At 40.0% G+C, this 27,256-nt stretch overlaps 1 protein-coding gene across 1 annotated transcript; it reads right to left on the reverse strand.

Annotated features, from left to right (window-relative positions):
- Nucleotides 1-2,408: 2,408 nt before the first annotated feature.
- LOC128617246 (double C2-like domain-containing protein alpha) lies at nt 2,409-25,788 on the reverse strand. The gene is made up of 10 exons (XM_053640312.1): nt 25,320-25,788; nt 24,719-24,798; nt 19,529-19,603; nt 15,143-15,252; nt 10,868-10,994; nt 9,877-9,936; nt 6,505-6,713; nt 5,495-5,576; nt 4,607-4,703; nt 2,409-4,123 (listed from the first exon to the last, which is right to left on the reverse strand). Exons 1-10 carry the CDS (start codon nt 25,642-25,644, stop codon nt 3,993-3,995), a joined length of 1,296 nt encoding a protein of 431 aa, XP_053496287.1. The 5' UTR covers nt 25,645-25,788; the 3' UTR covers nt 2,409-3,992.
- Nucleotides 25,789-27,256: the final 1,468 nt, after the last annotated feature.

Raw genomic sequence — 27,256 nt, forward strand, 5'->3', positions numbered from 1 at the left:
GGTCCATGAGTCCATGGATGCCACCTGCCCGAATCCCTGGATGAACCCGTTTAGCTGCTGGAGAATAATCTGGTGGTGGTCCCTGGTCCAGATATGATTTGTTTTTCTCTCTCTCTCTCTTTCTCTCTCACTCTGTGCCCCCCCAAGTTCCAGGTCCACAGAACCAAGGTGCCGGACCCGGTTTCCACCATGCTTTTCCTATCCTCCCTCTCTAATGTCTTCCATGCTCTGTTTCTCTCGCCATAGGGGGAACATCCTGTGCCCCCAAGAATTGGGGCAAAGCGTGGGCAGGATTTTTGGTGCTGCATGGAATCCGGGCATTTCCAGGAGCAGTATTCCCTTGTGGAGGTGCGAACTCTGATCTGGATCCCTGATGGGCCTCAGGTCTCCGCTGATCGAGCAGGAATGTACCACATACCTGTGATTATTCAAGGGAGTACCCATCAGGCCTTTCTGGACTCATGGTGTAATCAGACCTCAGTACATCAAAGCCTGATTCGAGGCATTGGGAAATGCACGATTGATGAAGGTGAGGTGTGTGCCTGGGGATATTCATGATTAATATAATAATACCAAACGCATAGTGTGGAGGTGACAGTTATTTAGGGGGTTTAGTGTCCTTCCCAGCTCCATGGGGATTCCCTTTGGGGACTTCCCATTGGAACTTTGCCATGCCTTGTGTAAGTGAGAGTAATCAATGGACAAATAATCCAGCCAGATATTGCACTCACCTATCCATATTTTTCAATCATCAAGGATAAATTATATCAAGTAACACAGGACACTCACGCAAAAGAAGACACTACTCGGTTATTGGTTCCGAAAAGCCTCAGGAAAATGCTTTTCCATGCAGCCCATTATATTCCCATGGTGGGGGCACCTGCCGTCTAATGGCTTGTTTCTGTGGGCCAGGCATTTGTGGCAACGTAGGCAGGTGGTGTATGGCATGCCGCAAATGTCAGCTGGTGACTTACCATTGATCAATGTCCCCTTCAAAAAAGAATTGGCATGGACCTTGTTGGGTCATTAGAGAGGTACACATGAGGGTTTTGCTTTGTGTTAGTGCTGGTGTATTATGTATGTGATATCTGCAAACAGTTGTTCTGCCCAACATCTCAGTCAACTGTTGTGGACACACTTTCCTGAGTAATCCCTTGAGTTGGAATCTCAAAAGAGATTCTGACTGACCAGGGCACTACATTTATGTCACAAACACTATGTGAGATTTACAAATTATTAGGGATTAAATTGATTCACACCAGCGTTTACCATTTGCAAACACATGGTCTGGTAGAGCAGTTTTATCAAATGCTAAAATTTCATTCATGAGGATTGAACCCCTGTTATTTGCAGTACGAGAGGTCCTACAAGACTCCATGAATTCTCCCCATTTGAATGACTGTATAGGCACAAGCCCTGCGATGTCTTATGTCATTAGAGATAATTAGGAGGGACCTTCACTCAGTTAAAAGAAAATTCAATAGGTTTTGGACATGAGAGCAAAACTCCCCACCTTGGGTCACCTAACACAGGGGACTTTGCATCAGGCCTGAGGACGGCAGTCTCAACTGTCTAACGGAAGCTCACCTATGGGAATTTGCACTGGGGGATAAAGTGCACGTATTACTTCCCACATCGAGCTCTAAATTACGCACAACATGGCAAGGGTCCTTTGAGGTCATATGTAGAGTTGGAGAAGTCGACTATATGGTCAGGCGAACAGATGGACGTGATGCACTGCATTTATGTGGAGTGTCCACCACACAAGTCTCTGCGTAAGTTGTTCCTGTAGAAACGATAACTTATTACAACAAACGAATTAATATACACCTGTAATTTCCAGCTGCACTACTGTCACGGCTGCAATTATAGAAAAGTAATCAACACTTTCTGACCAATCAGAATCCAGAATTCAACATTTCATCATCATATTTGGCCCAGCTTACTTTGCATTTGAATTGTATTTTTACTTTCTATATTACCAATGTTATTAAATATACATATTTACTAACACTATAATATTTTAATTTTACAACAGGGAACCACCTTGATCATCATCATAAGAAGAAGAAGCACAAGAAGAAGAAGAAGAAACAGAAGAAGAAGAAGAAACAGAAGCAAAAGAAGAAGCAGCAGCAGAAGTAGAAATAAACCCCAACATTACTACTTACCTATAACCTTCTTTCAAAACAGTGATAACATAGTACAGAACCTGAGATGTTTTGGTAATATTTGTAAATTAAGTTATATTTATAATCACAAAACTGCACTCGTCTGAAGCAAATATCCATTTAATTTCAGAAAAGTGCATGTCATATAAAGAGCAACATTCGTGCATCATTCCAGACACAGCAATGAACAACCAGTGTACAGAAATGCATCACATTGTTCACAGCCCCCCCCCCCCCACCATAAGGATCATAACAGCATTGAAACACACAAACACACATTAATTTATCATTAGCATGCTCCATTCACAAAAGTAAATGTTTCGCATAAAAGGCAAATGAAACCGTAAGATGATAAATAAAACTGTACAGCCAGTCCATAAAATAAATCGAGGTTTATAATATATGTCATATTTAAAATACTGTATATTCTTTACAGAATCCTTATTACACGGAAAACAGAAGAGGCGCTCTGTGATTTTTATCCTCGTATCCTTCACAACGTGAACGATCTCAAACTGTTGCTCGGACTGTGGAGTTGTTCGGTAGTCACAATAAACCAGATCACGTAGCATGAACTCTCAAAAATAAATAAATAAATAAATAAATAAATAGATTCATTTTGAGCCTTGTAGAGATGCCCTACTTCTGGACCTCAGTTGACTCTCAGGCAAATACATTTAGAGGATGTTGTTTAGACATGTCTGTACTCAGTGGTTAGCTAGCTATTTATATTTAACTTACAAATGCCAAAGAGCCCCTTGTTGCAACTCTTACTAGCTTATTTATCACCAGAATTTAAGTTAATGTTTAATTTTTTTTTAATGATTAAAAAAGAGGGGTGTTCGATTTAACCTGACCTTTGTGAAACAGTAACTTTTTTTTTTTCTAGCTTATTTCAGTTGTCCAGTCTTGAATGGTTCAAGACTAGAATCAAAAGGATTAATATTTTTGCTTACCCTCTCACACCGACATGGAAACCTACTTATATATTTTTCCCCACTCAATTGATCTCCCCAGTTTGGTCATTTCCACCAATTCCCACCCAATCATGAGGTCCCTCTGCAACGTAGTTAAGGTTGGCAGGATGATCCTAAAATCACAAAGCGCACCTATTAATAAACACAGAGAGAGAGAGAAAGCAGGAAGTCATTCTGAATGCACCAAGCGTGGAAAGTAAGCACAAATAACATCTGGATATCAGAAACGTTTTCATAAACATGTTACGGGAACGGCGGTATTCCATGAGATAGATATGGAATAACGAACACGTCGAGCATGCCGAACAACACCACCACATGTAAACGGACAGTTAGCGAGTACTTCTGTGAATCGTCGTTAGTTATAAATCAGCAACGTGCAGCTCGATGAAAAAGAAGTGACAAACTACAACCACGGCAATGGTTTAAATTTAAGACCACTTTTGAAGGAATTTTCTGGAAGCATCATCAAACAGGGTGTTATTGCAAGAGAAATTATTGCGTTTGAAATTGAAATACGGATGCGTTTTAAGCTTCAGGTTCACTGCACTGCAAATCAGAATAAGGTCTTCGAGCGGAACACGCTGCAAATAAAACCCGAAGATCAGGGAGGGATTAGAATAAAGACGATTTTAAAACAATTGCTCCGCTGACTCAGATCAATCAAGTTCCTCCACGTCAAAATGGGAATCATTCCACTTTCTAAGCCGAGAGTTGGAACTCGTTCCGGCGTCGCTGCATGCTGGTTACCCATAATCCTCTGTCACTAACTGACAGGGATGAGCATCCAATCAGAAATGGATCGAAATTGGCAAAATGAGACAAGAGGTGAGTCATTTTGCTTCTAGAAAGTGGATCCAGGAAGTTCGTTGGTCAGCGTGTGCCAGCGCTCGACCTTCTGACCTTTGTTTTTCAAGCAGTCGATCCAGTGCTGCAGGGCGTCGCCCTGTGATTGACAGCCCAGAGACACGCCCCCTGTTTGACACAAACCAAAGGCGATTTAGGTGGATTGGCTTACACAATAATCCAAAACAAAACAGGAAGACTGAACAGACTTAATAGAAGTTACAGAATAAACACTGTGAGGTACTTTAATGGTTCTTCGGTTGCTGGACTGAGGGAACCAATAAAGGTTCTATGTACTGTAGTCCCCTAAAACAGAGTTTCCCTATTAGAAGTTATTCTTAATTATCCAATGAACACTTATAAAACCCTTAGAAAGATAAGAACCCTTAATGAACTAGGCCGTACTAGATCACTAGTGTGAACTAGGCTTTAATGACTTATTAGTGTTTCTTTAAAATAAATAAATAAATAAATAAATAAATAAATCTCAGGATTTTAATGATATATTCATGAAATGTCTACACAGTTAAGTATTCCGGAAAGAAAACCTATTAACCATATCTGTGATGATACAGATGATACAGTAAATAGTGCGACAATTGTTGGACTCACCGATGAAATCGTTGGACTTCCCCAGGTCGTAATCCCACACGCTCACCTCCAGCGTTTTAGACGCCAACTCGTTAAACGTAATCTCGTAGAAAAACTCCTGCAGGAAACAGTGGAGTCTTGTACTTCTGATAAACATTTATGCCTGAAATTCCAACATGGCTTCTCATAGTAATACAAATGGGTAAATAGATATCCATGCCTCAGGGTTTATTAATTAATTGTGTGCTTTTTGTTTGTTTTTGCATTAGCCATCTAACACATTCTGGAAAACGTAACCTCACTGTGAACGATAATGGTAAATGTACGTAAAAAAATAATAATTATATATCTATAAAATCAAAATAATTCTTTTGCTGTAAATTTATGGTAAATAACACACGTTTTGGATATTTCTTCTTTTTTTGTGTATGTATTGGAGCATAGTCTTGCTAGTTTGCGAGTTCGTTAGGTTGCTAGCTAACTAGCTAGGTAGAAACTGAACTGTTGCTCGTGCTTGCTAACGTGCTTTAACGGCCAGCTATATGACTGGAGGGAATTCACGAGGTCTGTTAAAGATGAGCAAAACGTCTGCGTGATATTTGGAAGAGTTTCATTGTAATCATTCATCAATTGTAATTCGTTATAAATTAAAATTTTGTGACTTGACCTTACGGTGCATGCGCTTAATTGGAAGGAAAGGTTAGTAGAAAATGTTTGAAACATTAGAATGACATTTAGGTCCAAAGCTTGCGTCGTTACTTCGTTGACCGAAAGCAGTGTTATGTGTTTTTGTCCTATTTATGTTACTTGAATCGCATTATCTAGTACCTGACATTTAAACCATGTGCTTGTGCACATACACACACACACACAACACACACACACACACACACACAAACATATTCATACCTCGTTAAACTCAGGGTTTAGTGTTTTTTTAATCACAGCTGTCTTGTGCTTGGATTTCTTCTTCACGTCTGGCTTGAGGTACCTGTGATTGAGGTTGAGTGTGTGTGTGTGTGTGTGTGTGTGTGTATGAGACAAAGATAAAAAGGGAGATTCTTGGTTAATGAAGTAGACAGCTCATTTATTTTATATGAACCCCCCCATTGCTGTTCTTCCCATGTTCTTAATACAGCGAGTGTGCCTACGCATTATTCACCCATAATACACCAGGAAGCTAGACAAATGAAGAGAGAGGCAGTGTGTGTGTGTGTGTGTGTGTGTGTGTGTGTGTGCGCGCACAAGATTGGGATGGATGTAGAAAGAAAGAGAGCTGAGAGAACTCGTCTCAAATGCCAAATTTATTATTCAGCCTCAGGGAAATAACTGCTTGTGTATGTGCGTGCGTGTGTGTGTGTGTGTGTAGAAAGGATTGTCAGAATGGAAATAAATTGAGGGAATATATGTAAAAAACGGTTGAAAAGAAAACAAGTTAGTAAATCAGCAAAGAAACATTTTCCTCAAAAGAAATGGCGTTCGTGCCTTTTACAGAAGTCAAGGAGACGCCTCGTTTTCTACGAGTACACGCGAATAGCTTTAGCTTTAGCGCTATCGTAACTTGATGTAACTCGACGTCATTGATAGTTGTTTCTATGTTGGTTGATCTTGATTGGATGCATGATACTGAGTAAGTAAAATCCACCCATTCGATTGGTGTATAGACATTTTACTCAAATGTTACATAGATAGTATTAAAAATATGTATTTATGCAAAGCAAGACTTCTGATCGTCTTATAGATCGTCATATAGATCGTACCACATGTCCTTGGAGCGAGAGAGAAAGAGAGAGACGATGCCAGGTCTGCAGTTTTACAACAAAATGTCTATTTTTTGGGCGTTTTTGCATAAATAAATGACGTGCATTATTAGGTAACTATATTAAAAAAGAATGTGAGAACACGAGCACGGCGCTCACGTTTTGACGTAGGGGTCGGACAGTCCGTTAACGTCCATGGCTGCAAGATGGGCGCAGCGTTTGACGCCGACGCACAAACCGCCCTTCGTTCTTTCTTTAGCTTCTGGAGGAACATCGCCACCTTCAGGAGTGTGAGCTGGAGGCAGGAACTGCAAACACAGCAGCAAGCGGCCACGCTCTTCCAAACTGCGCTGCTGCTCGCTCTCCCACTGCGCTCAAACAAACATATTGTCACATGTTTTGGTCTTGTTGTGGTATAAGAGGAATAAAACACTTTGGAACCGCTGTTATAGGTAAATGGATACAGTAACGTCATACTGTACCATAGGGCACCTGGATATTTTGAGTAGGACCTTATTAAAGTCCATTCCTATAGCATACTGTTATGATTAGGTTATGTTATAGGTAAATGGATACAGTAACGTCATACTGTACCATAGGGCACCTGGATATTTTGAGTAGGACCTTATTAAAGTCCATTCCTATAGCATACTGTTATGATTAGTGTGGTTTGGTCATCAGTAGGTGATAAGTTTGTGCCCCTGATGCCACTTGGAATTCATTAATTAAGTAAGTAAGTATATAATTAAATATACAGTATAGTTCAATTTAAATAGGGACATAAATAAATAAAGGTGGCTTGTAATGTTGCGTTTGCTATTTAATCGTGTAAAACATTTTGTTTATTTTTGGGACACTTCATTTTTGAGTAGCGCCGTCATCTCGTTTTTCAATATTTTAGACTGTAGGCTATAAAATGAGGAGCTCATCACCACCATCACAGCTCTGGCTTTGTTGCATGAGTTGTATTTCTAGTCAGTGTTGATAATAATGAACTTTGAGCGCTCAAATCTCATGTAATAAACTTGACGACTTGAGTAACGAGCTCAGTGGTAAACACCTGCTACCTCCAGAGGAATCATTTTGAACTTTGCAAACCTGGCTTGAAAGACCCAGTCGGTTCGCAGCTGGAAAAACAAATGAGGACGGAGTTTAAAAGTGAAAAAACGACATGATGTTTATTTGCTGGAATCTGGAATTTTGTGGAGAAGCTAGCCAAATTATTCAAACTAGGGCAAACAGAACCGTCCCCTGAGGGTTTCTAGACTCGTGTTATATTTTAACCACAAAAGAAGTGTTTCCACATTTATTTATTTCGATTGTGCTCTTTGCCTCTGGCATTGTGCTGTCACTAAAATTATTTACAGAAGGTGTAACGTCATTAAAATACTGTGCCAAAATGATTTCTTTTTTTTTTTTGGTCAGTGTTGGTGTTTGTTGGAGAATGTTGTTGCTTGATGGAGATCGGTGGTGTGTGATAGAAAATGTTGGTGTTTGATGGAGAATGTTGATGTTTTTTATGGTGAATGTTGCTGTTTGATTGTGAATGTTAGTGTTTGATGGAAAACAGTGGTGTTTAATGGTGAATGTTGGTATTTCATGGAAAACAGTGGTGTTTAATGGTGAATGTTGGTGTTTGATGGAGAACAGTGGTGTTTAATGGTGAATGTTGGTGTTTGATGGAGAACAGTGGTGTTTAATGGTGAATGTTGGTGTTTGATGGAGAACAGTGGTGTTTAATGGTGAATGTTGGTGTTTGATGGAGAACAGTGGTGTTTAATGGTGAATGTTGGTGTTTGATGGTGAATGTTGGTGTTTGATGGTGAATGTCAGTGTTTTTTTATGGTGAATGTTGGTGTTTGATGGAGAACAGTGGAGTTTGGAGAATGATGGTGTTTGTTGGAAAATGTTGGTGCTTGATGGAGAATTGTTGTTGCTTGATGGAGAAAGGTGGCATTTGATGGAAAATGTTGGTGTTTGATGAAGAACAGTGGTGTTTAATGGTGAATGTTGGTGGTGACAGGCGGTGTTTGGTGGAGAACAGTGGAGTGCGGAGAATGATGACGTTTGTTGGAGAATGTTGGTGTTTAATGGAAAATGTTGATGTTTGATGGACAGTGTTGTTGCTTGTTTGACAGTACTGGTGTACGAAGAATGTTGTTGATGGTGGTGTTTGTTGGAGAATGTTGGTCTTTGGTGGGAAATGTTGGTATTTGTTAGAGAATATTGGTGCTTGTTTGAGAATGCTGGTGCATGGAAAATATTGGTGTTTAATAAAGAATATTTGCGTTTGGTGGAGAATATTGTTTTTTGGTGGTAATTGTTGGTGTTTGATGGAGAATGTTGGTGTTTGTTTGAGAATACTGGTGTATGGAGAATGTTGGTGTTTCATAGTGAAAGTTAGTGTTTCATGATGAATGTTGATGATTGACAGGAGATACTAATGTGTCTATGAAAATAATGCTGTTTGCTCATAAATGTCTTGTGTTGAACAATAAAGATCTATTTGTTGCCACAGTTTGTTGGAGAAAATTTGTAGTTATTTGAAGAATGTTGAGACATGATAGTGAATTTTGGTTCATTTCAGAGAATGTCTCTTCAGTGGTTTCACTCAGTTTGTTTAGATTCTTCACACTTCTGAGGAATGTCCTCTATTCACTCCCCCTCCTCTACCGCATCAGTATCTCATGTTACTGAACACATTGTTTATTTGCACGCAAATACGAGTCTACGTCATTCTCTAACAAGCTGGTCACATAGCTTATTAGCAACAAGCTGTTGCAGGGCCAGAGCAGACAAAGATGGATGGAAGTCAGATGGAGAGGAAGACAGAAGAACGAGGGAGTGTGAAGAGAGGGGGAGGAGGAAACGAATGAAAAGCGAGAGACAAAAACAAGAGAGCAGTGGAGAGTGAGTCACTCATGACTACAGGCAGCACTTATACATACAGATGTGTATATTTATAGTCTTCCACTGGCAAGATATTTTAGGATGTGCATGTGCACTAATGCAAAGTAAAGATGCAGATTTTTCCAGCAGTTCCTAATCAGCGTCTTCCTCAAAACGTTATGTAAGATGTTCCTCACGCAAAGATGTTCCTCTTACTACTAGGGATGCATTGATATCAATAAACTATCCTACTCAATGAACCTAATTATCATCTGATCACCCCCATTCCTATCTGTTTATTGTCTTTTCCAGTTCCTTGTAAAGAACCTTCTTCCTGGACTCATGTGGCCAATTGGAAAGTCGTGTATGGTGATCTGCTGCTCTGTTTGTCTGTTGTGTCAACTGCTCTGGTAACGAGGGGACAGGAGAATGGGAATACAGCTGCTGCCCTTGGAGATGTTGGACTCTGAAGCATTTTCTAAAATATGACACATTTTCTGACACATTTTCTGACACATTTTCTTTAAATATGTAGTGGATGACAAAGCATGGCCATGACACATACTAATGCAGCGGGGAAATGTCTAAGCTCAGTGAATTGTTACTTGGATACAGAGGAGGTGAAAAAGAATGGATATTTACCTCCCGTAGATAACAGGAGATCCCTCGCAGTGCTGTGGTCATGGCAGTAGGAGACGCCAGCTGAGACACATAGAGATAATGTTACTCCAATACAATCAGCCTACAGTTGAAGAAAAGAGAGGTTCCTCAAGGGTTCTTTGGAAAGTTAGTTCGACTTTTAGAAAAAGGTGGTCCTTAAGGGTTCTTTAGGTGGCCAGTTGTTCTACACTCTTAGAAAATGGGATCCTCATTGGTTTGTTGAATGATTAATGGTTCTACACTCTTAGAAAAACTAGCCTTCCTCCAAGGTTCCTCAAGGGTTTGTTCTTTGGATGGGTAATGGTTCTACAGCTACTCAACTATTCTTAGAAAAAAAGGCATTTCTGAGAGGTTCTTTGAATGATGAATGGTTTGACACCCAACAAAAAGTATTCCTAAAAGGTTCCTCAGGGGTTCCAGGGATGGTTAATAGTTCTAGATGCTTAAAAATTGGATTCCTGGAAGGTTCTTTGAATAGTTAATGGCTTTACACAAAACTGTTCCTCAACTAAGCATTCCACAAAGGTTTCTTGAGATGGGATTTCTAAAAGTTCTTAAAAGATAGTTGATGGCTATTTTGGATGGCTAAAAGTTTTGTTCTTTTACAAAAAATTATACATCAATACAAAGTGTTCTTTGTGTTGATAATGCTTCTCCACTTTAGAAAACAAAGGTTCCTCAAGGGTTCCTTGAATGGTTCACTGTTCCACTCTCAGTAAAAAAAATTGCTACATAGAACCTTTAAGGGGTATTTTTTTTCTAATAGTAGCGTATGTCGCTCAAAAATACCAACACTGTTAATAATAAGTGAAATTTAATGGAGACAACGTGGTTTGTGTTACTATTAGCAAAGTTCTTCAAGCCATCTGTCTGCACATTTGATCAGTTGGTAAATGGTTGAATAATTCATATGTTGCTGTTGCTGGGCATTGCAAATCTCCATACACACACACACACACACACACACACTCACAGGAGGTGGGTGTTCCAGGCAGACATTGAAGTGCTTGGGTTGATCAGGCTTCACTCGCCGCAGGGCCACACGAGACTCGCCGATGAACTCGTTATGCGTCAGCTTGTCCTCATCACACACAGACACTCTGGGAGACAGAGAAAGTAAGCCAGGCAGACAGACAGAGAGGATGTTAGACACAAGCAGTCATACTGGATCACATAAAAACTGTCCCCAAACACAGCAGACGATACAAAAGAAAATACTTTCAGCGAAGTTTCACTTCACCTTATCTAGTACTACTGATTGTGCATTCAGTCAGCAAGCAGTCACTCTCGATTAAGTGTTTAAGTGAGATTAAGAAGCTCAACAAACAAAAGGCATTATTCACTGTGCTCTGGAAACAAGAGGCTTCAGGCACAGACTCATCAAGACTGAACAGGGTTACAGTAATGACGCATTGTGTGGCATAAGTAAAGCAATTCGGCTCAGTGAGAAAACAACAGCTTTGCCTTGTCATTAATGTCCACAGCTCGGGGTTGGTACGAACATGATTAAGATGAAAATATTATTCTTTTACTATGCCAGTGAAATGGTGGTGCTTGCCTTCAGAGAGAATCACTCTGGGCACCAGAGGCCGTTTTTTAAATAAAAATGAATTAAGGTTGTCCTTCAAGTGTAGGTCTTTATTAGTATGTATCGATACCATTTTTTTTCTGACTGAGTACAAGTTATATGTTCAGTGCCCTCTAAAAGTGTTTGAATGGCAAGGCCAAGTCTTTTGTCTTTTTTTTTTTTGGGTGGGGGGGGGGGGGCATTTGGGTTTGAGATCAAACGATGAATATGAGATTTCAGCCTTCATTTCCTGATCTAGATGTTTGAAGCCAGCCATTTTTCAGGTGAACACAAAAAATATTGGAACATGCGACTGAGAGATGTTTCTTGTTGCTCAGGTGTGCCCTGTTAGATTGATTGTTTATTGGTTACTCTTGGTTTTAGCCATGAGTTTCAGCTGTGAAGACTGAATTTGTTGTTAAAAAAGGATAAACCAACATGAAGACCAGAGAGATGTCTATGGTAGAAAAGCAAGCCATTTTGAAGCTGGGAAAAGAAGGAAAATCAATCAGCGCCATTACACAAACATTGGGCATAGCCAATAGAACAATTTGGAATGTCCTGGATAAGAAAGAAACCACAGACATGGAGCAGGTCGGAGAAGGAAAACAACAGCAGTTGTTGAGCTGGGAAGAAAACCCCAAAAACAACGGTCAGTGACATCACCAACAACCTCCACAGAGCAGGGGTGACGGTATCACAATCCAATCCGATCAAACAACAACTGACAGAAGACTCGTACTCATCTTTTGATCTTTAGCGAAATAATAGTTTTCAACACAATACAGTAGAAACAGGTTGAATAAGCATAGAACGATGTAGTGGAGAGGAAACAGAGTGAAGGCAGGGGCATTGAATAAAACTGCAAAAGTATGCATCTTCTAAGCATTTCTGGATGCTGACTAATGTTCCTCTTTGTTCAGACAGCCTTGTTTTTTCTTTCATTTTATTCTCTCTTTCTCTGTCTTGGCAAAATTGGGTCCTGTCACCAGCTTTCCGGGAACTCTCTGGTCACGCAAAAGCAATGGTGGTTCAAACGCTGGCCACTAATTTGCTGCACATCAGCCTGTCATTCCTGAGGAACTTGAGAACATGGGTTTACAAAGCAAGAGAGAGAGAGAGAGAGAAAGTGATGATGAATATGCAGGAAGTAAGAATAATGAGTCTTTTATTAATCACATATACAGTAGAGCACAGTGAAATTCTTTTCTTCGCATACCCCAGCATGTCAGGAAGCTGGGGTCAGAGCACAGGGTCCACCATGTTACAACGCCCCCTGGAGCAGAGAGGGTTAAGGGCCTTGCTCAAGGGCCCAATAGTGGCAGCTTGGCAGCACTGGGGCTTGAACCCCCAACCTTCTGGTCAGTGACCCAGAGCCTTAACCACCAAGCCACCACTGCCCCAGGATGGAGCAACTTCTCCATGAAAGTAACTGTCGAGGTGTTATTTTCAAGATGAAAAAGGGAGATTAGAGGAAATGTGGTTATTTGTATGCTGAGTAGATCCTTCTGATGTGATTTTCTCAGACATGCAGAACTTTTGACCAAAATGATAATGATAATGAGTCTTTATTGGTCACAGCACAGTGAAATTCTTTTCTTCGCATACCCAAGCATGCCAGGAAGTTGGGGTCATGATACGGTGCAGGGTCAGCCATGATACAGCACACCTGGAGCAGAGAGAGTTAAGGGCCTTAACCGCCAAGCCACCTAATTTGCATAATGCTTAGTGGTGCTCACAGAAAATCAGCTCGAGCGTGTGCTTAACTCATCTCTGAATACGTCTAACTTTCCTTGCATTATTAATGATGCAACTTTTGCACTTAAAATGCCTTGACTAAATCACTGAGCAGTTTATTGGGGTCATTTCCTCACAGGATTTCAGTATAATTAACTTATTTTTCATTGAACATATATTTTAAGGTATAAATGTATCTACTCTCATACACATAGAACACCCCCCCCCCCCCCCAAAAAAAAAAAATTCCAGAAGTTGGTCACACCGAATCTACTGAAATCTATTTCTAACACAGATGCAGTGTTATGTCTTTGTTGAGTGTTTGCTTTTTTTTCTGTCTGTTTCTGCAGAGGAGAATATTCTGACCTGCCTCAAGCTGTCTGACACACACACACACACACACACACACGCGCGCGCTTGTTCACTACTCACAAGCTCTCTGAGGGTCAGTGAAAATGCCCCTCAGAAGAAATTATGACCTCAATCTGTCACTATAGCTGGATGAGAGACACACAGAGATAGAGCATGAGAGAGAGAGAGAGAGAGAGAGAGAGAGAGAGAGAAGCAGAAAGAGGAAAGGAGATAGAGAGGGAGAGAAGGTGCTGAAGGCTTGATACAGCTCCCTTGATACAGCATGATACATCATTTAAGGCAACATACATAGATAATGGAGTCTGGGTTATGACTGATCAGAAGGTGCAGCAGCAAAACAGAGGTTTACATTAACATGCTCGTTCTAATATGTTATAGTTTCTATAGTAACAGCTCATTCACAGGTACTTGTATGTGTATGGCTCCACATAATCTAAAATTGATGGATTATCTGGAAAGACATGATAATGAGGTGAAAGTGTGTAGACCTTCCAGATAACGTTCCAAAAAAAAAAATCTGCCATGAGTTCAGAACCCAACAGTTTCATCCAAAAATATGTTAGACTGGGCTTTCATCAACATCTGAATGTGAGTGAGGATTAGGATGCCACACTGTGTTTCCAAGTAGTGATGAAGGTCACACAGTGTTTGTATTTTTTTTTTACCCAGTGTTTTTATCTGGCCAACTTGAAGCCAACGCAAGGACACCCATGTCAGCATGTCCAGATTTTTGGAAGCTTATGAGGGTGCATGGGAGCAGAGCTAGCATAAACAGGCTTGAGCTGGCTGCTTGTCATTAGAGTCTGATTTCAGAGGTCAGACAGTGGACACAGTGATGGTGGACGGGGTCTATGTGGTATCCTTGGATAGAGCTGGGCAGAAATTTCACACTATTTTTTAGCATTTGAGCTGTAAATCCAAGATTATTTCAAGCAAAACTAAAAAAAAAATGAGGAAATGAAATAACAAGTAACAAATATTTGTGATATATAGCCATATTTGGCAATTACCCTACTTCAGATACTAAGATACAAGCCATCTCACATGTTTCATGAATTCAGCATTCATTTAGCAAATCTTTTATCCTAAGAAAGTATGGCAATACAAGCACAGAAGCACCTAGCTGAAACATTGAGTACTAAAGGTATTGTTCAAGGGCTGAACTCTTGGCGGTTTGTTAGCCAACAGCTTCAGCTACTGAATTATCAGTGTGGCTATAAGTCACCGCAGGTCGATGCGGTCCCAAACCCCAAGCTGGAGAGCGAGTCCAGGTTCCTTATCTGCTTTAGGATTAGATCTAATACCAGCAGGACTGGAAGCAAATACTGCACCATTGTTAGAGAACCAAAAGTCCAATTGGCAACATAAGGGATGAATCTATAGTATTTAAGGTTTTGTCCAGTACCAGTATACCAGACACAAGGCCTTTTTTTCCCCTCAAGCTGTTTGAGAGTGACAGCCAATGCTGTAAACGACATGGACCAAAGTAAAAATGTGATAATCATCAGTGAACCACAGAGAAGGGAAAATAAACCCGATTGACAGACCTATAGAGAGTTATATTTATACTACCTGAGTGTTTTTCTGTACATGTCCTCCTCCGTTATACCGCAGTAGGTAAGTGTCTCATTCCACACAGGGTTCAGGGTGTTCTTCACAATCTTAGTCTTCAGCTTGTTTGCCTGGATGGATAAACATCGACAAATGGGTATAATTAACACTGTAATCTGCGACTGGATAACCCGAAGAAGCACTATAATTTGAAACCATTACTCAATAAAATGTATGGTTTTAATCCAGGAAAAAGTGCTTCTGGGTTTTTAAAAGCTTGAGACATGAAAATGAGAGAAAATCACTTTCTCTATTCGGTCGAGCTCCTTCAGTAAAAACAGAATGAAATCTCCACTATTAGCCAAACACGTTAATTCGAGATAGAGTGCAAGTTAACCGACACCATGCATTATCCTGCTAATTCACCTTTGCCAGCTACACCAATTTAGGTAGGAATGAAAAGTACCACAGTGGGATTTTTTTTCTTGTCATGGATGATTCAACACCATGACTAGCCTGTGATATTCTGTCTCAGAATAGCTGGAGGTCTATCTGTTAATTCTCCTTGAAAGACTGCAGAGTCACTGAATTGATGTTTTAAGGGAAACAGATTAACAGTCATATTGGAGTAGTTTTGAGGGCAAGGCTGGCCTGTTATCCATCCCACTCGGGAAGGTGCTGCTCTCATTTCTTGCAACATAGCACATAGTCTCAGAACAGGCCTAGTTAATCATTGACAATCCACAGCCAAGGCCAAGGAGCAGACAAGCAGGCTAAACCGACCATCTGCTAGCTGCACTCAGTCGTCACCTAGGTTCCACAATATTGAGACTGTCGGTTCCCCGAGCTAAATAAAAATGTAGAAACGCTCAGAAAGTTTGCTTTAGTAACCTAATTACAACCCCCCAAAAAATCCTAAAAAGTTGGGATAGGATGGAAAATACTAATAAAAACAAAGAGGAGTGATTTGTAAATGTACTTTGACTTGTGTTTAAACAAAAAAAAAAAAAATGTATAAAGATGAGGTATTTGATGTTTTACGTTATCAACTGCATAGTTTACTTGATGGTAAACGTTTATGTTGAAATTGATGCATGCAACATGTTCCAAAAAAGGACAGGGGCGATTTAGGACTAATAGCGATGCGTCAAGTTGAAATAAGAAGGTGATGTGAAACAGGTGAGGTGATCGTCTAATCATAGTATATAAGGAGCCTGCAAAAAAGGCCTAGTCCGTCAAGAGCAAGGACGGGTCGAGGCTCGCCGATCTGTCAACAGATGCATCAGCAAATACTCCAACACTTTGAGAAGAACATTCCCCAAAGACAAATTGCTAGGCTTTTGGGCATTTCACCTTCTACATTGCACAACATAATTAAATATATATAATATCCCAACTCTTTTGGAGTGTGTTGCAGTCATCAGATTTGAAATTAATGTATATTTTCAAAAATAAATTAAATTCAAAGTAAAACTTTAAATAATGTGTTCATAATGTGTTTGCAATATAGTACAGGGTGACTTGAATTTTCAAATGATTCTTTTTTTTTTTTTTTTTTTTGCATTTTCCATACTGTCCCAACTTTCTACAGAATTAGAGTTGTAACATAAAATTAGATCATACTGAATGCTTAGAGTCAACGTTTCGCTACACACTAGATAAGGTAGCTCCACTTAAAAGAAAAATAATTAGAGAGAAAAAGCTAGCACCCTGGTATAATGATCACACGCACACCTTAAAACAGACCGCTCGATAATTAGAACGTAAGTGGCGTCAAACCAAATTGGTAATATTTCAAACAGCATGGAAGGAGAGCCTACTGAACTATAGACAATCTCTTAGTGATGCTAGATCAGTATATCTCTCCACCCTGATTGAAGATAACAAAAATAATCCTAGATTCTTATTCAATACTGTAGCAAAATTAACTAGGAATAAAACCACCAGAAACTTGCACACAATTATTATATAGCAGCAATGATTTTATGAATGTCTTCACTGGCAAAATTGACAAAAAATTCAGACTATTAATTTAAAACCAAACAGTCTTATAACTAACCCGGTAGATGATAATATAGCAATATCAAATCAACGATTAGAATGTTTTACTCCCCCTAGAGAGACCGAACTAGCTTCATTATTTTTCTCATCAAAATCATCACCTTGTACAGAATACTAGATCCATTACCTACTTGTTTCTTTAAACAGATTATTCTAGAAGTAATTGAACCCCTATTAAAAACAATCAATTCTTCCCTTAGCACTGGCTATGTACGTAAATCACTTAAACTATCGGTTATCAAACCCCTGATTAAAAAACCTGACCTCGACCCCTGTCAATTGTCCAGCTATAGACCTATATCAAATATTCCCTTTATCTCCAAGATATTAGAAAAGGTTGTACACAGCAGCTATGCTCGTACCTACATAGGAACAACATTCATGAAATGTATCAGTCAGGATTTAGACCTCATCATAGCACAGAGACAGTGCTGGTTAAAGTAGTAACTGACCTACTACTGGCCTCTGATCAAGGTTGTGTCTCCTTGCTTGTGTTGCTTGACCTTAGTGCTTTTGATACAATTGATAATACTATTCTCCTTGATAGACTAGAAAATGTTGTTGGCATTAAGGGAAAGGTCCTCTCCTGGCTCAGGTCTTATTTGACAAATTGTTATCAGTTCATAGATATAAATGGAGACTTCTCCATGCATACCGAGGTAAAGTTTGGAGTTCCTCATCGCATCTCAGGGAGTTTTTCCTCACCACCATCGCCTCTGGCTTGCTCATTAGGGATAAATTCATACATTTAAAATATATATCCTGAATTTATATAATTCCTGTAAAGCTGCTTGGGAACAATGTCCATTGTTAAAAGCACTATATAAATAAAACTGAATTCAATTGAATTATAACCACAGTGCTGTTGAACACTGGATTCTGAGCTGGATTCTGAGAAGGTGTTGATTAAATTTTCTATAACAACAGTCCTGACAGTAGCGCAAATAATACCTTAGCGTTTCGTATCATAACGGTACCATAACTATGCCTCATCACACCACCCAGTATCAGCAACACATACAGTGATTTATACCTTAATTAAAACGACAAGAGTAACAGATGGCAGATTGTTTAGGGTTTTAATCTGCAGTCACTTGATGAGCCAAATCAAAACAACTGACACAGTGTCTCTGAAACCTTATTTATTACTCTTATTAATAATCTCTGAAAATATTGTGGCAGAGATGGCAAAACCAGTGTGTTCCTCTTTATAACCATAAGCACCAGGTGCACCAAATTGCGTTGTGTATATGTGAGAGGCAGTGTATTTTTACAAGATGTTAAGGAAACAATCTTTAGAAAATGTGCCAGTCAAAGCAGTGGGTACATGTATCCAAAAACACCGCCATGTTTCATTATTTGGCTCAGAGTTTGGAGAATAAGAAGTGGTCTTTTCCCCTAAACTGTGTGCTCACATGCCCAAAAATAGGCTGTGTGGGTGGGATGAAGTCCTCATCTGACCAGCCAGATGAAACCAAGGTCCTCATTAGGAGGCATGGTGAACAACCTCTGATGTCTGATCAAGGTTATTAGAGGTCATTTAGTCATGGCTACATGACTACATACAATGAGATTATTTTGTTCAAAACGCAACTCATAGATGAATTACATTGACACTATTGTTTGAGTTATTTCTATTGTATTTTCAGGTGAAAGAATAAAAGAAAAAATGTTTATTTTTCTTTACACCACCGCACTTTGAATTCTGCAATTTCTCCATACAGGCAGGTCACGCAGAGCCCCACTATGTAGTATAATGGTAACCTACACAAAGTCCTCATTTTCATTCATAAACTCTATTAGTGAAAATAAATTGCTATTTGACATACATAAGTTGATGTTCGATTGATTTACTCGCCTTTATAGATGTTAGACAATTGTGGTGCAGCGTGTTCATTGCCCTGTTTAGGTCCATAGAATTATTCATGCTTAATCCTAGTGGTCAAGAATGAGAACTGCAACTAGTGCTAATAAAGGCCCACTGTGGGAGGCATCATGCTGCCACACGCTCAGGGGAGGAGCCATGGACAAGGACTAATAAATAAAAACAACAGGAGAGGGTTTCCTATAAAAAAAAGCAGCTGAGATAAAGAAGAAAAATGTGTCTTCCTTTTCCAATGCTTCAATTCTTTGGGCTAATTCCACGTCCTTTGTGTGTTTTTGAGATATCTAGATGTCTGCTACAAAAGATCAGCTCCATCACCTGAGGCTGAGATAAACCTCTCTCTGTTACTGTCTCTCTTTATCCTAAGGAGTTTTGTGGATGTGTGATGTAAATAACAGCCACAGATTATCTCAGGCAACAGTTTATCAGCAGAGGACATGAAAAATGAAAGTAGAACAGACCTTGCAGGCACCAGGGAGCAAGTGGAGCTTCACATAAGGGTCAGCTAAACCATTGAAATCCATGGGCTTCAGACCCTGTAACACAGAGAGACACAGAGATGAAGAGAGAGAAATATTTACCTGGTCCATCATGAGTGCAAAAAAAACAACAACAACAATCATTTTCCTGCAGGAAATTCTACTTAGGTCTATGGGAGAGATCTAAGCTCAGCCAGCATTTTAAATGTAAAGATTGACTGGTCTACATAACAATAATTTATATCTGTTGTGATGTTTTATTAAAACTGGGGATTAAATGATGATTGGTTGGATGTACTGTTGCCTTTAATGTTAAGGCGGCCTGCAGAGCAGAAGCTGTCATGTGTTTAATCATGGGGGGGGGGATTGCCCTGGAAAATCCTTTTCTAAAAAAGACACAAGTTCAAGTGTATCAATATCCTGTTTTGTTCATAGAGGCAAAGTTCTTCCATATCTATGTCATAGATAAGGGAGATATCTATGACAACTGTTGAAATTGTTTCCGAGACCAGTAATGAAACTGTGGGGGTGAAAGATTTTCGTGATAAAAATTGGAAACTCATATTAAGAGAGCATTTCTCATGAATTAGAAATGACAGGAAGGCAAGTGAAACCATTCGGAGGAGGTAGCTGGCATCTGGGGACTAAAATCAAATCAGTTTCCCAGTCGCAAAAGAAAGCAATGAATAAACAAGTACACTGTGTGTGGTGCTGTTTCGATAAAATAACAGCACATCCTGAAGTGTTTTATTCCTCTTATACTGCAGCAATTTGCCAACAATTAGTTTTTTTTTGTTTTTTTTATTAATAAACGACACGTAATACTTTTTGTCCATTTAGAGTTACGTTTAATGTTCTGGAACAGCTTTGAAACAGGTTAGTTCCTTCCAGCAATTACATTATAGCAGCTACATTCTCTCACCAGCCTCTCTTTCCTGAAGTTGAAGACAAAAAACACAGCATATCATGTCGCTGTGTGAGAAACCGCAAAGAATAAACTCCTCTGTCCGTTCCCATGTCAGAAAACCTAAAGTGCTTTACCCCAACTGGTCCAAAGTGCTGACACTGGAGACTCCTTCCATAAACATTAAACAAATGTCTTATTTTTGAAAAACTCACGTTTTTTAAAAATCCAATCATTTGTAGCATCCATTAAACAAATGCATACCATGTATATAGAAAATGAACCAACACCTTCTGACTAATAAGAATCTAGAATTTAACAGTGTTCTGGTATATCTTCTCCATTTGGAATATTGATATTCTCCAGTTCACCCATAGCTATGAACTTCCTCACTGTCCAACTTCAGTGGCACGGTGCTTAGGCTTAAAGCACTTCATAAGTCTTCTTTATTGTACTTTACTCTAATGATGTCACAGTGTTCCTAATTTGTACTCCTTTACCATTTTGATCAAAGGACACAACAACGCTTAAAGGCAACAAAGATTAGCAGAAAGATGTCTTGACTAATAGGCACGCTGGAACAAAAACTCCAGTGCTGTCAATTTGAATTTAATAGCTCACATTCATCAGGTATATTTGCCTTGTCACTGTCCATTAATCTCAGACTGACTTATAGACCCCCCCCCCCCCGCCCCCCGTGGAATCCTTTCTAGTTAGATTTTAATGTTGGTGTTGTGGCATGAATAGAGATGTTCTGGTTGTCCTTCTTTTCTTGGCTTTTCAAGGGTATTTAGGTTCATTTTGTCATGTGAATGTAAATAAAGATTATTAATAAAATAAATATATTTGTGAGATATTTAAAAACAAAAAAACAAAAAAAAACACTTCAAACACTTGGTCATGTAAACTAAAGCAGCATTTCTGTCCTCCAAAAGGTTGATTTTGCCAAAGCAGAATAGTCGGTAAGTAAATCAATTATACTTGGGTATGAACTGGAAAGCCTGCAAGGGAAAAAGCACTTGTATGTAAATGAGATCATGGTATTTTTGATCCTGCATAATCCACCCTGCTAATATAGCCCTGCAGAGTTTGGCTCCAACCATGGTCTAATCTAACCTCACGTCATTGTTCAAACAGTTTACTGTAGGCAAATTACACGGTGAGAGATCACTACAAACAATATAGGGCAATGTTTATTAGAAAAGTCCACAGGGCCCTCCAGATGGCCCAGATTTTTGCACTGTTCCTTTGTTTTGTGAGTTGGGATACAACAAAAACATAGACTGTTTGGGGGACCCTGAGGACTGGTTTGAGAACCACTGGTATGTTGTATTCCCTAGGTCAGACTATACACATTAAAATGAAAACAATAAAGATCAGCAACATATTTATAATCCTATTTTGTTCATCCACATGAACTATAGTCCCAAATTCATTATGGATCCAGGTGAAATACAGACCCAAATTTATTGTGGACCCAGGTAGAGTATAGCCATAAATTCATTATTGGATTTAAAGGACTACAGACCCCCCATTCATTCTGGATTAAGGTGACCTATAGACCCAAATTCTTTATGAATTCAGGTGGACTATAAACCCAAATTCATTATTGATTATTATTAAATTCAAATTGAATTTAAAGGATCATTCACTCAATTTCATTACGGATTTAAAGGACAATAGACCAAATAGATTTTTGATTCAGGTGAACTATAGACCCAAATTCAGACCATATATCCAGGTAAATTAAGAAACCAAGGTGGACAATATATCTGGGTGAACTTTGGACCTTGACTACAATTGCAAGTGAGTCAGAGGAACTATAGAACTCTAGGTAGTCTGTTGACCAAGGCTGTCTATGAATCCATGTTGATTATAGAACAAGGTGGAATGTAGACCCAGAGGAAGACCATGATGCACTGTTAATGGAGCCATGTGGAATACAGACAAAGGCTGAACACAGTTCCAGGTGAACCATTGACCTTGGGAAACTATGGGGCAGCATTGACTGCTGATTCAGGTAGATATTAACCATAGTAGACAGGCTGTAGAGCCAAAATAACTATAGAACCAGGTGGACCAATATCCTGGCTGTCTATAAATCCAGGTTGACTGAAATGACAGAATGGACTATTGCTTAATGTGTTTTTGGTAGGCCAAAGAACAAAGTGGACTATCTACCAGCACTGACTATAGACTGAGATAGACTGGATTATGGATCTGTGGTAGCGGGGGCATGGTCAAACATTTGCTGCTAATGGAAAGGAGGCAGGTTGAACCTGGAGGTAATGTGTGATGATTCTCATCTGTGTCTTATTATTGCCAGTCTACTTATATGTGTTTCCAGAGAGTGGCATAGCTGGCAAAGCTTGCAACATACACACACCCATAGAAGTGGAATGTGAACTTGAACTTTGAACTTGACCAAGTTGAAAGCCACAAGCTAGTGATGGACCCTTTTCAGCTGTTTTGTTTGTGTTGGGAAAAATAATAGCAAGCCTGAAACTCTGAGCCTTCCTGATCACGTATACACAATAGGTTCTACAGTGGTACCAAAGGACGGCTCAAGGAGGACTCAAACACTGCCTCGGAAGCCCCACTCAATGATATCATAAAGTCCCTCTTAAGCCTCCACCAAACCCAACACCAAACACTCCTCGACCTGTGCAATGATGGTCCACTGCTACGTCCCACACCTGATGCTTACCAAGATGGTCACCACTGACAATCCAGAAGAGCTTTTCTAGCATATGGCAGCTGCATGGGAATGGCTAGAGGATGAATGGGCTTTCTGACTCCTCCCCTGGCTATCGGGGGAAGCCCAGTTTACCGACCAGCAGCTATCACCCAGGACTCCTGTCGTTGGTAACCACCAACTTCAGGAGGAGCGGAATATGAAACATCCTCGAGCTGGTGGTACTGGAGCAGTTCACCACTTGACTCCTGACAGGAACAGTGGAGTCCAGTGCTGCCGGCCTCAAAGAAGCGGGAACACCTGGACTCAGGGTGCAGCCTGACCACCATCCATCAAATCTTTATTCAATGCGAGGCATTGGGTATTGCACAATTTGTGCAAGTGAGGTGTGCGCACGGGGGTATTCACAAGTATCCGCTGGTGCCAGTCATTATTAAAATCTGGGGGCAGAAGCATAGAGTAGAGATGGCAGATCATCTTTGCCTCATCCATCCACTAATTCTTGGGACAAATTGGTCAGGGTTTTGGGCATTACTATGAGAAATGTTTGTGGATGGGTCCTGCAGGAGCGAGGCATGGTGTGGAATGTGTGCAGTGCTGGCTGAGGAGGTGGTGCCGAGCGGTCGCTGTCAGCTCCATATCAGGGGGACATGGAGGGAGGGGAGGGCACTCCCCTCCACCCTTTGACTGTATGCCCCATGGGAATTTCCCTTTGGAGCAGTCATGTGACGAGACCCTGAGGCATGCCTTCGACCAAGGAAGAGACGACCCAATTGTTGCAGGCCAGATGGCTCCCCGGCATGAGTGAGGCAGTGGGGGTATATGGCTTTGGGGACATTGATGGAGAGTTTTTGAAATGTGTGCTGAAAAGGAGCTCTGCTGAAATTCCGCCAATCTTCCTCCACACACATACGCACCTGGTCCATATGAACAATCGACCCACATAGACAACATTCTCTGAAAAAAGAACCCTTCACGGGTTCTTTAAGACCTCTTCAGATTGTTAAGGGTTTTCAGTGATCTTGGAAGCCTTTCTGATATGGAACTCCTCAATTGCAGGCTTACATATAGAATCTTTAGAGGTTTTCCCATTGGGACAGTATTTTAAATGCTTTTCTATGTGTATATAGGCCCAGACTTACCATAGACTGGGTGGGTGAACTACTGACTATAGATGCAGGCTGGCAATAGGTCCAAATTAACCACACATCTAGATGAACAATAGACCAACACTGATTATGGACTAAGAGATTATTGAAACACACCCAGGTTGACCACAGATCCAGAACTATACATCCAGGTACGCTATATTTTCAGAATGAGCATGGATCCAGATCTGGATGAAAGTGGTGCTAAGCCCTAAGTTTAGTATTGCTTGAGATGGACTAAACCCCAGTCTGACCACAATCCAGATGGAGATTCTTAAATGACCATTTTACTTTAGTGCACAATTCAGTTTAAACTAATTGCAGTCATCAAGGTCCAGACAGCACAGATGACAGAATTATGCAAGTATTACAGATATTACCAAAATAGACTATTTCCAGGGACAGGGAGCAGGTGATGTGCTTACCTTGGCACGGAGGAGGGTGCAATGCAGGGAACTTGTGGATGACTCATAGAGCAGGTCAAACTCCAGAGTGCCTAAAGAAGCTTCAACAGAGATAAAGGGAATTCAGTCATGAACAGATTTAATTTTGGCAAGCCGCATACTTTATGACCTTGTTTAAAACCAATGGTTGTAATCTTCGGAAAGGAAGGAATTTAAGCTGTGGTATAATGGTTACAGAATTTGTACTAAGGTATTTTTTAAAAATCCTGTGTACCATGTTTTGTTTTTTAAACCTTGTCCACTACCTGGACAAATGTGTAAATCTGGGGGGAAGAGGGCATACAAGTTTCAAATAGAAGTAATACAAGTAACTAATTTTGTTGAATAAAATAATGACCCAATTAAAAAATGTATTCATTCTGCTGTATCAAAACTAAATGATTTTTGAATCGATCAGAATTTGGGCTGATTTGTAGTGCAAGTGGTCACTTCTATCAAGATAGGCAGGTGCCGTACCTTACCAAGCACCCATGCCTTGTGAATTTTCCCAGCTTGACAAGCCTTCCTTTTAAGAAAACAATATCATTATGGTACAGGTTTTTATGCTGTATATCAGACTCACTGTTATCATCACTGTCACAGCTGTCAATCTCCACAGATGTTTCCATGCTGTTCATCATAGACAGCGTCCCTCCACTTGCTGCTGTCCCTGGAGACAGCGGAGACAGGAGTCCCCCTCCCCCTGATGCTCCTCCTCCAGCCAATAGGGTCGTAGACGGACACCCTGTCTGGTTTGGTGACAGCGAATCACTGACAGAGGATGTAGGGGAGAGGCGGGGAAAGTAGGCAGAGATTTGCCTGATTGGCCTAATGGGGCCAGGGCAGACATTAATTGCCATGTGCTCCTGGATGGAGATGGTCATCCGCTTTCCCTTCTGCACAGTCATCTATCTAGCAAGTAAATACAGACGGGTATTATATTTTGGTACTTATTTAACAGTGACAAATGAGACTGTCCAACAGCATGCGATTAAAAATGTATATTGACCATTAACTTTTAGAATGTAAATAGGTTATATTTTCTAATTGGATTTTTTGTAAACAAGCCTGGTTCCTGTAAGGAGAAGGAACAGACCAAAAGAACAAGAGATGGTTTTTGAATCACACACGGTTTTAAGGAGTCTGTTTGCTTCCTGTTTCAAAGCATATCAGTTTCATTTGTACAGCACTTTTAACAGACAATGGCTGCGTTTACATGGACAACAATAATCCACTCTTAACCCGATTAAGACCATACTTAGATTAAGAAACTACCATGTAAGCAGCAATTTTTACTTACCTTAATTTAATTAAGGTCATACTCGAATTAAGCTCTCATCGAATTAAGACATGTGGAGTACTCCTATTTTAGTCGCATTATGGATGTGTATTACAGACATGTAAACACCTTATTCACATTATTAACGTCGTGTGAGAGTTTTCACCGCATTTTGCGACAGGACACGATCACACATGGCAGTTCTCAACATTTTACGGTGAACAAGAGAGTTTCGTCCCAAACCGCATACTTGCCTACTATAGGCCTGTTGTGGGGGAAAATACATGTATCTCGGCTACTATATAGACGGTAAGTACGCGGTTTGAGACGCAGCCCACGGCTTCAAGCAGTTGTCTATTAGCACGTACAGCATGACAAATAATTAATTGCACTCAAAGCGTTTGTAAAAAAAAATAAATAAAAACACCCAAAACTGTATACGGTTCCATAACGAAGACGAACTGTATGTTGATACATTAAATTCTGGAGTGATGTCGGACGGCATGGTGCGGTGACGTAATGACGCAGGCTGTTAATCTAAATATGTTCTAAAACATGTAAAACGGGAACATGAAAGGAGTATTCTAAAAGCGACTCATGTAAACACCTTAATCACATTATTATCTTACTCAGAGTAAGGTCAATAATTAGATTACTGCTGTCCATGTAAACGTAATCACTGTCACAAAGCAGCTTTACAGAAATTCAGATAAATATTTGGATCCCTATTGAGCAAGGCAGAGGTTTGAAGAAACCTGAAGTTCCAGCACCTCAGTGTATGCTGAAAAGAACCAGAGGCCAACCCATGAACTGTTATTTTAGTGCTACCAAATCCATGGCAGATTTGCTCTCAGAATGGCTCCTTTCTTCACTGGAAATCAATTAATACTCAGCTAACAAGTAACATTATCACAACATTGACTGTTTATTCAGCAGATCAGGCTGTAGAATTACAGAAGTAACATTCTAGACCATTCACATAACGTTCTGTTAAACTAAAATTGTTACCTGGGTGGTTTGAAATGTTCTCTGGTGCTAAAGTTTCAAAGTGACAACTATGATCAGAATAACTACAAGCATTTCTAATTGGTCAATAATAACTAACAGGCCTGATAAAGCACAATACTGGCTCATTAGATTAATATCTGCCCATTATTGTGGTCTTTGCCAGAAAACTTAAAAGCAAAGCACAGAACCAGATGGCTTCCGGTTGTAAAAGCCACTAAAGAAGCTCTGCAAGG

Source organism: Ictalurus furcatus, chromosome 13 (assembly GCF_023375685.1).
Source record: "Ictalurus furcatus strain D&B chromosome 13, Billie_1.0, whole genome shotgun sequence".
Classification (NCBI taxonomy): domain Eukaryota; kingdom Metazoa; phylum Chordata; class Actinopteri; order Siluriformes; family Ictaluridae; genus Ictalurus; species Ictalurus furcatus.

What these genes read in the sequence shown, in the direction of transcription:
- LOC128617246 (XM_053640312.1), bottom strand. Translation starts at nt 25,644, where the DNA reads ATGACTGTGCAGAAGGGAAAGCGGATGACCATCTCCATCCAGGAGCAC. An exon ending in TGCTCCCTGGTGCCTGCAAG is followed by an intron (nt 15,253 to 19,528) that starts GTCTGTTCTACT and finishes TTATCCATCCAG; the next exon opens with GCAAACAAGCTGAAGACTAA. An exon ending in GAAGTCCAACGATTTCATCG is followed by an intron (nt 4,124 to 4,606) that starts GTGAGTCCAACA and finishes TGTGTCAAACAG; the next exon opens with GGGGCGTGTCTCTGGGCTGT.